General features: G+C 50.8%; 1 protein-coding gene across 2 annotated transcripts in view; it reads right to left on the reverse strand.

Annotated features, from left to right (window-relative positions):
- NTNG2 (netrin G2) overlaps positions 1 to 13,927 on the reverse strand; it is a 66,340-nt gene that overhangs the window by 9,697 nt on the left and 42,716 nt on the right. The window contains exons 3-5 of one of the 2 annotated variants that reach the window (XM_090021962.1): positions 13,591 to 13,763; positions 11,947 to 11,973; positions 5,500 to 5,565 (exon numbers count right to left, since the gene is read on the reverse strand). In XM_090021962.1, the coding sequence (XP_089878088.1) occupies positions 5,500 to 5,565; positions 11,947 to 11,973; positions 13,591 to 13,763 (266 nt within the window). The remainder of the gene's footprint in view (positions 1 to 5,499; positions 5,566 to 11,946; positions 11,974 to 13,590; positions 13,764 to 13,927) is intronic. The other variant, XM_090021963.1, reaches the window with a different exon arrangement.

Raw genomic sequence — 13,927 nt, forward strand, 5'->3', positions numbered from 1 at the left:
TGCAGAAGCCATTGCTTTGGCCAGACACGGAGAAGTCAGGCTGAAGAGGACCTCCAGAGGTCATCCAGTCCAAGCACCTGCCTGAAGCTGGATCCTTCCTAGCCAAGCCATCCTATACAAGTGCATCGTCTAATGCGGAGGCACGCCTGGCGGGGGGTATCCCAGATCGGTTCAGTTCTCTAAGGCAGGATCTTGGTGTCACCTAGGCAGGATGCCTGTTGAAGCCTATGGGTGGGCAAGAGACCTACAGGGTGGCGTTTCACAATGCAAAACGCACAGCCAAGAAGCAAATGGACATCCAGGGTCTCGGAAGGAAGCTTTTGGTGCCCGTCTGCCATAAGAAGCTGAAGAAGCCATCCCCTGACTTCCCAGGAGGGAGGTGTAAGAGTCAAAGGACAAGCCAATTAAGCTTAATTGCGTCAGGATGTTGTGGCCCTCGGTCACAGTCTGTTCATCAGTCTGGGGGAGAGGTGTGGAGGGCCCAGCTCCACCCGGTGAAATCTCTTCTGCAAACAGTGATGCTGGTGACCTGGGGCATGGAGCCGCCCAGAGCCTTCTCTCTTGGCAGACAAATCCTCGGCTCATCAGTGCAATGGGCTGGTCAAGGAAACAACTGCTGGTAGCTGGTGGGAATCTGAAGCACCATCCTTCACGCCCCTCCTTTCCCTTCACTCTGCCCCTCAGACAGATGATGATTAAGCTTGCTTGAAGGTCAGCACCTTTATCCTTGTGGGGGGAAAATAAGGTCTTTGCTGCCTTTGAGCACCTCCCATGCGCGGAGCTCAGAATGAGTCGCACGTGTGAGTCTGCGGTCAGATCTCCAACCAGGGGGTTGATGCAGCCTCCCTATTTTGCTAAGGGGAAATACTGTCACTCCCAGCGGATCGGGGCACAGGTGGAGGCAGAGCCCAGGCTTTGCAGCTTCTCGGGACCATTTTTCTTCCTGCTTAGAGCCTTTTGTGAACCGTGGATGAAGAACAGTCCCAAAGAGAGAAGGCTGATGTAGGATGAGCAGAATATAGAGACTCCCAGGGCCAGTCTAACTTGAATCCTTCAATATACCTAAGAAATAGTTGTCTTTTTGGATCCCATGGATATAGCCTGAGCCAGTTCTACCGAGGCTTGGAGAGTCCTGTCTGCTCTCCACTTCCTTTGGACGCTGAAGCTCAGCCCAAGAGCATCTGCTTACCTCTTTTTTCAAGAGGCTCCTGCGGCACAGGTCTGGGTCCAAGCACTCCTGTATTTGGTGGATGTGGGGCAGCTTTATATGGTACCAATTGGAGAGAACATCAGCATTAATACTGCCACTCAACTTGTTCATTGTTAAAGATGGGGAAAGGAGACAACTTGCATGGGATGGGACCATGGTGCCCACTCTCTCGCTGTCCTCTCTGCCTGCTCCTGAAATCAGCCGAGTTCAATGGAAATGGGCTGCTCAGCACTAGAGAGGCACGGGGAAGTTATCTTTGGCCTAAAGGTGACGGGAGGGCACAGGAGCCATGGAGAGGGTGGTGGTGGTTCTGCCAACTTGGGGTTATTGTACAGTCTAACTTCAGGGTAGGAACCCCTGGCTGCCAAACCACCAGATATCAAGGGTCCTCGACTGCATTGCTAACCCCCTCCTAAAGACAAGGGCTGCCCGTTTGATCAGTTTGGCCACAAAACGTGGAAGAGCAAAGGCTGTTCTCGAAGGTGCAACCCATTAGTAGGCACAAGACAGAGCAGCTGTTATCTCTAGAGAAATATGTATATCTACTTCTATTCTTTAAAGGTTTCTTGTTCTCTAATTCAGATGAATTTCATGTGAGCAACTCCAAAGCCACTGCGACTGGGCAACTGGCAACCCAGTTCTCTGGAAGGACCTTTGTCATGGTGAGAAGTCATCGAGCCATCCTGCCACGTCTAAGGTATGGTCCTCTTGACAGCGATTCTTAGCACAATACCATGCCTTTCAGACCCGGAGCACCGCGCCCTTAGCAAAGATGGGCATCCTTTGGTCTATTTTTCAGCCGGAAATGGAGGCATTAGCAAGGGGAAGAATGACTGACTGGATCAAATCGATGAACCAGCTAGAAATATAATGTGGGGCTCAGTTAGGCCGTTTGTCAGGACTCTTTTTTTAGTGCCAACTTTGACATTCTCGGCACTCTTTTTGAAATGGGTCCGGATAATCCATCTCTCTGCGTACAGCACCAAGTGGATGGTATCTAGAAATGAGCCTGAGCCACAGACTTCAAATCCCCTACATTGTAGGCAGCATTTGTTCAGGGTTTTGTTTTAGCCCATGGAGTATGTGGGGCCTGACTGTGAAATCCAGCTGGAGCTATGCATTCCAGCCGCTCTGTCCCCTGAATCAAAGTATTTCCAGATCCTGGGTTTTAGTGTAGACTTAGCTCTAATTCATATGGTAGGTCATACTGATATGAATGTGTACAGTAAGGACTTACAAGGGGCACCTCACCTGGGACACAGGGAGCTGAATATTGCCACTCAACTCCCAACATTAAGAGGAGCCCTGGGAGAGGGCAACATTGCAAGGGCCTCCTGCAATCTCGAGTAGCTCTCACTGGTAGCTTGTACATCACCCTGTGGATAGGCTAACACAGGGCAAGAAGCCAAAGAAACATCCGACAGAAGACGTCTATGCTAGAAACAACACACACCTACCTAGTTACAAAACTATTCCACCTATCTAGTTACAAAACTACTCCACTTGACACACACAATCTCATCTTGGTGGACAACACGGTTTCCATGATCCCCTCTGCTCGCCTCAGCACCGAGCTGAGAACAATCTCTTCTGCAATTCATTACCCTCGTTTTGGGGGGGTTAGTTTTTCCATGTATGTGATTCAACCCTGAGGCTCGGTGCAGCTTCAGCAGACTACTTTTGTCTGTGCCCATCATGCAGGTGCTAGAGCTGCTCAGAGGAGAGAGGGAGACCTGGAAAGCAGAGCTGCAATCCTAGCTAAAACAAGCTAAGCATCGGTGCACGAGGGTGTGGGATACGTACTAGCCAGACGAGCGCAGTTCAGCGACGCGTTCCTACCTTTGGTTCCTGCACCAGCCTTGGACTGTGGGGAGCCCACCTGCAGAGGTGCAGCGGCCAAGGAGCTGTTGTATTCTTGCAGAGGTAATACAGGAAAGCCACGTTAGGAGATGCCCTGGGCCAAGGGGAGGCCAGCTAGTGGCCTGGGGATTTACGAAAGGAAGGGTTTGATCTTCCATGGGCAAAAACTGCCACTACCCCATTGCCTTCAGTGGAGAGACACCAAGACCTGGCCCTCATAACTCTCTGAGTGCCACCCACATTAGGTTTCACATCCATCCACTTCCTTCAGTCGCTAGACGGGCTGTAGGGAGATGACCACGCACAGGATCAACCGCTGCAAGAGGAAGATCACTGGGATCTGCCAGGCCCAGGCCCTCTGACAGCCAGGCTGTTGGCATAGGGGGTGAAATAAAAGCTGAGGAGACGGGATTTGCTTCAATCTCCCCACTTTTGTTAACAGTCCTCCTTCTCGCTACTGCACAAACTGGGAAATATGTGTATATATTAAAAAAGGCACAGAGTTAATTTCAAGCTCCAGTTGAGTAACATAAGGGGGGGAAAAAAATCTCAATCTTTGCCAAATTTCAAAGAACAAACCCAAGAAGGAGAGAGATACGATTTCCCAGCCTCTGTGGGGGGATTATAAACAACGCGGGGGGGGGGGGGATTTTAAACCACAAGGTCTACACGTAGGTGATAGACATTGTCCTTTTCAACTGGAAAATGGAAGCCAATTGATATGACTCTTGTTTTAAAGAGAATATGAAAAAAGCTCTGTGCAAATTGGCAAGGGTTTAATTAGAGTCACAATAAAAACCAGCCCTGGAGGCATTTTGCTTTTTAGTCATTCACACACACCTCCACTCGCTTGCATTTACAGAGCCAGGGAAATTATTAGTGCTCTTTATCCTAAGACCCTTCCCCTCATAGCTGTAGTGACACGCATGGCTGGTTCTACGTTTTGGGGGTGGGCATGTGGAGAGGCACCCACACCTCCGCCGTACCTACTTGGTGCTGAAGGAGATGGGTGGCAAGTAGGTAGAGCAAAAACACTGGGATGCTCCCATCTCTGTTTGAGCCTTTTCAGGACAGCCGATGTGTCCTAGGTCTAAGCTATAGTGTGGGGTCTCCTGGAAAATTAGAATTAGCTGCCCAGGGGCAACTTGCACCTTAAAAATAGTATTGTAGACCACCCCTAGGGATCCCTCTCGACTATTTGAGTGTTAGGAGGCCCACAGAAAACAGGTACATCAGCGGAGTAGCTGGTGTCCATGGACCCAAAGCCTATGTTTTGGGCGTCTTCTGTAGGAGCAGTTGACCAGAAAATTGTTTTTCCCGGAGCTGAACTGGCACCATTGGAGGTTCAGGCTGGGCCCAAAACCAAAAAATACAAATTAAGGGGAAAAAAATCAAAAGGAAAACAAAACAGAAGATGAGGCTTTTTTTTTTGCACACTCCAAACTTGGAGGAAAAATTATTATTGCCTGACAAATGGGAAAGCATCAAGTTGGAAGGAAAATGACAAGCGATAAAGAGGGCTTGACACGGAGCAGGAATGTGGAGAGGGAAATCCAAGGGAGATTAACTCCCTTTCCTTGGTGACTCTTGGTCATCTCTCTCCCTGCCTGCACCCGCTCGCCCTGTTTCCTCTCCCATGCCCTGCTTGCTCCTTGGCTAGAATCGGATGACAGGCATAACAAGTTTGCATAGCATGTGCCGTAGAAATACTAGGGCAGGGCAGGCTGATCTAGAGCTGCGTTTCTCAACCCGTGGGCCGCGACCCAAACGTGGATCGCAGGAAGAGATGAAAGGGTCATGAACAAACTTTAAAAATGGATTCTCCTTTTAAGGGAGAAAAACATGGGAAACCACAGCTTTTCCCTTGCAGGCTGGAGCTCTGCAAAGGGCCGCTTAGGACGCCGCCTGCCCCGCACGCTGCAGGGTGGGGGGGCAGCGGGTCGGGAGTGAGGGGCACTGGGTCAGGGCTGGCCATCAATGTTTACAAATGAGTCCTGGTACAAAAAAGGTTGAGAAGCGCTGGTCTAGAGCTCGTGCAGAGGGCGGCCCCATCTCCAGGACCCTGAGTGCCAGCCACGGCATTAGCAGACGCCGGAGCACGGGGAGCTTGTGCGGTGGCTGCAGCGGCCAGGGTCTCTGGCCGTCGCTCTGGCAGGACTCCACAGCTGCACTATCAAGAGCCCTTCTCTTTGCTGCGGAAAGGGAAAGGAGGCCACTCCACAGCGTCTGTGCCCAGGGTGCCGGGACTGCTGGTTACTGAACGCGTGACCACAGATGGCAAACAGCAGATCCGTGTCACCTAAGACTAACACCACGTCTCATCCGCACTTCCAGTCTACATGCCACATTGAGATCCTTCTGAGTGCTGCCACGTAGTATGCAGAAGCACATGTGAGAAGGAAAAATAACTGAGACCGGCTTCTAAATACCTGGTTTTCTGGGTCTCTCCTGGATAGGCACGGAGGCAGGGAGGGCGGCAGGCTGCCTGGCAGTGACTGCATAGGATGGGAAGCAAAAATACAAAGGGTGAAAGAACCGAATGTGTGTTATGAAAAGAAACAGCACGGTGACGGTGACAGGCTGGGGGGAGGAGGCAGCGGAGGGGGCGGCTGTAACAGCGCTTGCAGACGGGTCTTGCGACCTGAGCTGCAATAGTCCAGCCTCGATTGTGGAGCAAGCCCAGATCGGAGAAGAGCTGCAGGGGGGAAATGCTCCACTGTGAGCTTCGGAGCCCTCTCTAGCTCAAAGTGTGCATCCCGCAACCAGATGCATTTTGCATTTAACCCACCCCTACCTGAGCCCCAAGCAGCTGAGGTATTTGCAGTGTTTCTTGGATACCTAGAAAAATCTCTGAAAGCAGCTCCCCAAGGCTGACCTGGCATTCTCGCCACTACTCATTTGGTGAAACAGGCTGGGTGTTTCATTACTCCACAGGGGAGATCCTCCTCCTATTTTTTTTTCCAGTGGACTAAAGAGAAGAGAGGAGAGCCCCTCTTGTGTGGCAGTTGGGTCCTGTCCAGTTCCTGGTCAGCAGGACAGCCAGGGACTGGACAGGAAGCACCAACCATTGCAAACTCTGGACCTGAGTCTCTTCTCTCGCCTATGAAGCTCCTAGCATGTTCATTTTAAGCCATCAGTGCAATTGGAACGAGGCCTATACCCCTGACCTGCCCCCTTCCTGGATGATATGACTATATGCAATAGTGAATTGTGTGCACGCCTGTGCAGACCCCACTCAACAGAGACTCTGGTCGGGACCTTCAGCCATAGAAGGTCAACTCCTTGGGTTGAAACAAGTGGAGTGATGCCTTGAGCTAAGGAACAGGCATTTCCCCCCCGTTTGTGCACCTATACACAAGCAGCGAGGCTGCTCTGACCTGCTGTAATTACAGCACAGTGCAGCAAGCTCGATTAACCAAGTCTGCTGGAGCATGGTAATTACCGTGCTCCAGCAGACTCCGGCGTCTCCTGTAACAGCATCCCCACACTAAAAAATGGTGGTGGAGACACTTTAATTAAAGCTCATTTGATGAGCGTTAGTTGAAGTGCCCCCCCCCCACCATTTTTCAGTGCAGGGATACTGATACATGAAAGGCTTAGAGTGCTTTAATTAGAACGGCTCTAATTAAAGCACCCCTCACACCCAGAGCACGTGTATAAATGCCCACTGGGACCAACCAGGAAAGGAAGATACAGTGAGATGTACTGAGTTGATGAAGCCACAAAGCCCAGCCCTGCCTTTTCAAACTAGAAATGTGGCACGCTGCCCCCCAGTAGCTCGATGCAAGAAGCTGGGTTTGCATAGTAAGTGGGGCGGTTGTCACCTGCTCTTTCTGATAACCTGTTAGCAGCAGGGCAACTGTATGGAGAGCCCATGGACGGTGCTGTGAATCGCAGATCAAATCCTCTTCCCAGCAGAGTCCCCTCCCAGGTGTTGCTCCTCAAACTAGTGATGGGAGACATCCCAAGACCTTTGATACCACCCTGACCCAGGGTCTGCAAAGCATATGAGACCCGAAGCTTTTTGGCTGATGCTTCAGCTGTTCCCGTCCCAACTTCAGCTAGAATCTATGAGCGCGTGGGCTGCCCGGGGAGCGAGAGCCGCTGAATCAATAAACATGCTGCATTCCCCGACCTCGGGGGATGCTGCTTCCTAGAAAATTATAAAGGCTTAGTGTTGATTGGGAGAGAGCTTGTATTTTTCTCTCTGACCCATTCACCCATATCAACTATAAAGAAAAAAGGTAACCTTCCCACCCGACCCCAACCACACTGGCGAGGCAGGACAGAAAAGCATTAATTGTACCACAAGAGACAGATGCTCGGTAGGTTCAGAGGCAGGAGCTCGCAAGCAAACTACTACGGGCCAACACAGATAAAAAATGACGTGACACCGAGTGTCATGTACGTGGAGCACAAGCTGAATTATTACCGGCGCGGAGATAATGTACCCCACTTGGAGAGAACGGTCTCCCCTCGTGCGACCGTAAACCCCGAGCTGTAACCCTAAGGGAGAGGGTACTGTTTCCGCTTTACACACAGGGACGTTGAATTGGCCAGACCGAGACTGCACCGTAACGCAGGGCGAGCGGGAAATGGGACCCAGGTTGCACTGCTGCAGCCAGACACCCTGCTTTAAACAGCAGAGGATGGTGCCACCACGGTTATATCTACATTTGCATAAACACACAATCAAGCTTCCCCATCCCCTTGACTGGCTGCTGGCAGCACCCCCAGGCTGACTCTCACTAACATACTGTGGATATAAAACGTCCCCCTGGGAAAAATCAGACCCAGAAAGCACGGCGGTGAAATGAGCACACGTCTAATTCCCCTATGAGATGATAAAAAAAATTCCTGCTGTTAGCTTTCATCTGCTTGCTTCCCAAAAAAAGAGAGGGGGAGAGAATGATGCCTTCTTGTTAGAAAAAGGGGAAAAAAATCCTCATAAAAAATGAAGATAACACAAGTCATCTCCACTGGGTGATTTGGAAATGAAGGGATCATGTTCTTGGACTTCCAGTGTGTTCAGCCCACCCCAGGCAGCACAGAGCCCGGCTGCTCATCATCAAAGTCTGGCTCTTCCCGTCTCCTTCTCCCCCCACAACTGTTTTTCAAAATGGACAACTCCATGGACTAAATCCTTTGGACAAGGGGGAGGGAGGGCTCGGTGCAGGAGCAGAGAGGCCAGGAAGCAAGGCAAAACCAGCTGTACTTATGTCCCTCTGCGCCCGGCTGGTTTTGTTCCTGGCACAACTTATGGGAATCCCTGCTTGCGCCACGTTACGCTGACCTTGACGTCAGGTTGGGGATCGCTGGAACGCAGCCGTTCTCAGACAAGCCCCGCTCCCTGCTCCGGGAACCTCCCAAGGTAAGACAATTCACGGAGACCGGCTCTTGAAGAATATAAAGTTGATGCACGAGCGTAGGGGCCCCACCCCAGCATGACTGACAGGAGAATGGGGGAAGTTAGCAGCCTTGCAAAATCCTACTCGCCCCTTTTTTAAGTTCTCCTTAAAAAATGGTGCCTAAAACCTCCTGGGCTTTTTTGAGTCATCCCTACCCCCCCAGCGACCCCTTTATGGTATATATAGAAAAGCAGCTCTTGTCCCTGCATGATTCATTCCTGAGGATTTTGCAAGGCTGCATTGAAAGTGATTTAAAACAACCCAAAACCTACTTGTTTCCTTAGTTTCCACCTCCATCTATGACCAGGGCAAACGATAACGTTGCCATCATCCTCACAGCAGCAGCAAGGGCAAGAAGGGCACCTGAGAAAGGCAGCACCCACAGCTTGTCTCTTTGAAGGAGTCACCTTTAGGGTGGTGCCTGTGGCTGCTGCTGCGAAGAGGAGACTCCGCATGGCGTTGGTGTTTCGCATCCAGATGCTCTTCGTCAAATCCAATTTGGGACGCGAATGAGCCAGGATGTTCTGCTGGCTCGGAAGAGCTGAATTCCTGCCAGGTGAGGGTTTTTTTTCTTTCTTTCTTTTTTTTTTTAAGTCCATGTCCCCCAAAGCTCCTACAAGGCGAAGGAGCAGGGAGCCAGACCAGATCCTCCTCCTCCGCTCCTGCTTGCAGAGCTACAATGGGAAGCGAAGCCGGTAGAGGAGCGTGGGACCAGAACTAAAGGACCTAGCTAGGCTAGCAAAGGAGGGGGTCTGCCCTGCGGGGCCAAGCTGAGCACCCACCTGCTTGCTTGGTGGTGGTGGTTTTGGGTGCCGTGGTGGTGGTGGTAGCTTTTGTGGTGGTAATTCTCCGTGGTCGCTCATAGACTACCGGGAAACAAAGAAAAGATCGGGAAAGAAGGGACTTGAGCCTAGGGGAGACTCTTTATGAGTCTGTGTTCAGACGTAAGACTCTTCAGGAGTCTCGCTGTTGCTTTCTACCCATCCACAACCTGTCAAAGCTCATTGGTGCTTTCATTTTCACCTATTTTTCCAGTGACAGAGGCTCACAGCAAGTACCTGCTCCCACTCCGGTCTGTGCCACGATGTCTGTTAACTTCAGTGGGACAGAATTTGGTCGGAGCTCCATGTAACCCGCATGCCATTGCCGTCCATCTAATGAAGGCCTAAAAAATGCTCATTATCCCCTCCTAAATTGCCAGAGCCCTAGGAATGGACCCATGGGAACATCTTGTTCTTGGGTCCACTGTCTTGCACCCCACAGCCCCAGCAAGCATATTATACGAATTACATCTGCATATAGCGCTGTTGATTTAAGGTGTACATCCCCAAAAGAGTTCAAAGTGACCAGGCCCTCAGCTGGAAGACATGAAATTCAAGCACAATCCACCTCCTAAGAATGCTCTGCCTCCAAGGGTTGGGGGTACTGAGAACCAGGTTGCTGGACCCTCTGTTTCTTGGAGGGAGAAAAACCAGAAAAATGTAAGGACCCAGCTGCAGGATATGTACAGAAGCAGCTGCTGGGTTGGGAGGAGCGACGAATTTTAAGGAAAATTTACAGCTGGGACTCAATTAAATGGCCGATGGAAACCAAGGCGCATTCCAGCTTGGCAAGACTGGAAACTCTGTGCGTGGATGCGCCTGCGCGCGCTGGGGTTGAGTTGTTACTGAATTTTACTTGGTTGGCAGGGATGTCGGTCCAAATGTTGCCAGCTGTACGATAACTTTAGTTCATTAAGCTGCAGCAGGCAAGGGAGAGGAAGAATCTGTGCAAATGAGACGCAGGCAGAGGCAATCTTGGTCTGCGTTTCAAAGTCATATGGGAGCAGAAACTGGGCACGAGCCTTTCCTGCCTGACAATAGCTTTGCCATCTTTCTCATATATGCATGAGCGCGTTGTGCCAGATGGCAAAGATACTCCCAGCCAAACCTTCAACTCAGCAAGGTGGTTGCCTCCTGCTGCCCAGAAGGCAGCGGAGAGCCCAGCGTTGTAAAGTCAACCCAGAGCCTTTTCATTTATTCAATTCCATTAAAGTGAACATTAGATTATTTTAGTTTAAATGGGCCAAACTGCCTGCTGGGAGAACTCCAGCAAAGGCAGCGGCGCCCTCGGGACATGACAGCATCCCAGGAAACACTCGCTGATGCTGTGCCTCCCTCATTCACGTAGCTCTGAACACAAGCACGTGAATGGAAACAACGATCCTTCACGTCGTTAACAGAGTGCTACCCGGTACCCACCTTCACCCTCTGCCTCGAGTCCCTGCTTGTGTCACAACCTTGTGTAGATTATTGTGCTTAATTGCAGAATAGCCCTTAGCTTGTTTAAATGCCATAGTTACTCCAGGTCACCTCTTGTCTCTGGGAAAGGGGAAATCAAAATAATCCCCCTTTAGCTGGTTTCCATCCCTACCCAAACCTGCGCTTTCCACTCGCTATCCCACCTTTGGCGTTTTCTGCTGGACGCTCTCTAGCCTCACCCTGTTAAAGCAAAGTGAAGTTTTTTTAGTCGGAAAATGATTGCAGGAAAAAATAGAGTTGGCAGCATCAAAGTGTCCAGAGAATTTACTCAGGTTTCACCAAATTGATGGGGTTTTGCTTTGTTTTGCGGGAGGGGGAATAAAAAAGTGGAAAAGTCTTTTGTTTCAGCATTTGCAAGTGGTTTCCAGTTTTTAATTTGATGTTACTTTCAAAGTGGTCTTGAAAGTTGTTTTAAATCTAAGCCAAAAAGCTTCGTTTGGCCAGAAACCATTCTTATGACCTTTCCACTTGTTGAAATTTTAAAAAAATTATATTTGATTTAACCTGAAAATGATTTTTCTCTCTGTGTTTTGGATGTGGCAGCAAACTGAAAAACACAGTTGGCCCAGCCAGCTATTTCACGATATTTTAGAGAATCGCCCTGGTCTCAGAGTTCAGAGCTTGCTCGAAGCATGAGGTGTTTGGTCTGAGACTCTCTCTGGCCCTCTCAAATCAGAAGCCATAGCGGTACCATCCAACTTTCAACAGAAATCCACACCAAACCTTTCTGCCTTAAATGATATAAGAGTATTTTTGTGGGTAGCAACCCATGGCTCGAGGATCCAATCTGGATGCTCTGGCAAAGAATTTGGAGGAGAAAAAGAAAAAAAAGCAGCTCCGTCTTGGAGCACGACACTATGGAAAGGGGGAAAAGTTCACAGCGATCGCTGGCGTTTTTGAACGTCTGTTTTATTTCCTTTCCCGCAGCCATGCTAACGAACCTCGTGGGGAGAAACCACGCCAGAGGAAGAGACAAAATGAGGCTACTGAAGCCAAAGAAAGAAAACATAAGGGTCTTGATAGGAGAGAAAATGAGATGCCATTAGAGCAGACGTATTGCCTGGAAGATGATAATGGACAGAAAATAACCATTGTTTCCATATGACGCGCGCGGGGGCCATGCACTGAGGATGTCAAATGCCAGCATTGCAGTTAGGATTTTACTTACTGCCGAACGCTGAGCCTGCAGCTGCACCTGGAAGAAACAAGAAGCAGCAGGGTCAGCAAAAGCCAAGAAGCCGTTGTGTTAATTAACAAAAGTCTTGTTCAGAGTCTCACCAGCCTGCTGCCACGTCTGAAAAGCAGCCTCTGGCAAACCACAGGGGTGACCATCGGAAACGCCGGAGACCTGAGACACGGGCTGAGACCTACCTGCGGTGACCCCGGGAAGAACAGCCACTGGGTCCCTGCTAACAGGTTCCTGTTAGCCCTGTCCCTGACCTACCCTTACACCCAGTACGGGTGATGTGTGCTGCTGGGGTTTGTCACGCTGTCCGCAAGCAGCCGTTGAGCTGGTGTGGCGGCTTCTCCTCTGGGCTGACAGCAGGCCCTGACTCACGAATTGCTTGGGTCGGGGGTTAGATTATTTTTCAGGCTTGTCTAAGAAAGACGGAAAGATGCGTTCACAGATGTTAGGGACCTCACAAGATCATCGGGCAGGAAAGACTACTGGGGTCAGATGACCCCAGCAAAGTGGGCTGGGCGGGGGGGCGCTCTATGGGCCATGCCTTGCTGGGGTTTTCAGACTTGGGGTTTTTAGTGGAAAAGGATTCTCAGAGATCTTTCTCTCAGGGTGGATTCATCGGGATACCATGGGACTGGGTGCCAGTCTTTAACCCTTCCAGCTGGTTACTGGTTGTGACAATAGGACCATGTTGGGGGGATGGAAAAGGGAAGGACAGAGAGAACTGGAGAGACGGATGGAAAAGAGGGAGGAAGAAGGGAGGGATAACAGCATGTTGCGGGGCTTTTGAAGGAACACAGGCACTTGGAGGTAGCTGACAAGCTCGTTCCCTTTCAAAGACCCTGCTCATCTACCATCGCTGGGATGCGTGCAACATTCCCGTCACGGCCTGCCGAGCCTGGGCTTCAGCTTTGATCATCTTAAAGCACATAAATCTTTCAAAAATTTTGGGGAGGTGGAGGATGAAAAAAAGGGCTCTTTTAGCGAATGCTCAAAGCCGCTGTTTAAAAGGGCTGGAGCGGTTCCTGCTGCTGTGTGACATGAAAGTGAGCTGCTAGTGCGACTCGGAGCAAACCCAAGAGGCAGAGAGGCCTACAGCCCATCTTCCACCACCAAAACCCCCCGCTTGGAGGCTGCAACCCTGATGTCCTGCTAGTTCATACACAACCTAGCTGTAGCGAGGAGATGGGGCTGTGGCTGCACGGGTGGTCGTGGACGCTCGGGGCTGCTTCCCAGGGTCCGAGATCCTGTGTCACCTCTGGGTGACAGTAAACAGGGCACCCAGTGCTCACGGCCTTGTCCTTTTTACCATCCCATACTATGCAAGGATTGGCCCCATGGCTTTTCTACAGATGCATGCTGTTTTCTTTAAGAGATGCACAGTAATTTAGAGTGAAATACCTAACCAAGGCCACGTCTGGACCCATTCACCACAGCCTCAGGCCATCTTCTCATCCTCCTTTCAGTCCAGTCGTGGTCACTGATCTCCCTTTCTTTCCACCCAATCCTCTGCGCGTCCCAAGAACATTCACCTCCCCCGTGGCACTAAAGCATCCCGTGCTCTGGTTCAGGAGAGAGGACTACTCTAGCCCGGTTTTAACGGGCCAAGAGGTGCCACGAGCCACTTACATGCATTGGGGGACCCGTTGGGCAGCGGCAGGTAGGACCCAGCTCGCCAGGACCGGGAGCGGAAGTTCTTCTTGCACTTCCCGCAGTCCTGCCCGGTGGTGTTGTGCTCGCACTCGCACTGGAGGCTGCCCTCTTTGAAGGTGCACAGGTTGGCGTGGAGGTTGCATTTACACCTGCGGGAGGGAAACCAGAGAGGAGATGGCAGTCGTGGCACCGCCCGCTCCGTCCCCAGCAAGACAACAGATGTGAACCCGCACTTGTCCCCACCTTGACTGTTACTGGGAGCAGGGTTTTCTGGCATTCAGCAGCATTCCTGCTGCACCTGGCATTTGAGTTA

The sequence above is a fragment of the Crocodylus siamensis genome, chromosome 11 (genome assembly GCF_052110815.1).
Source record: "Crocodylus siamensis isolate JL-2025a chromosome 11, ASM5211081v1, whole genome shotgun sequence".
Taxonomy (NCBI): Eukaryota; Metazoa; Chordata; order Crocodylia; family Crocodylidae; genus Crocodylus; species Crocodylus siamensis.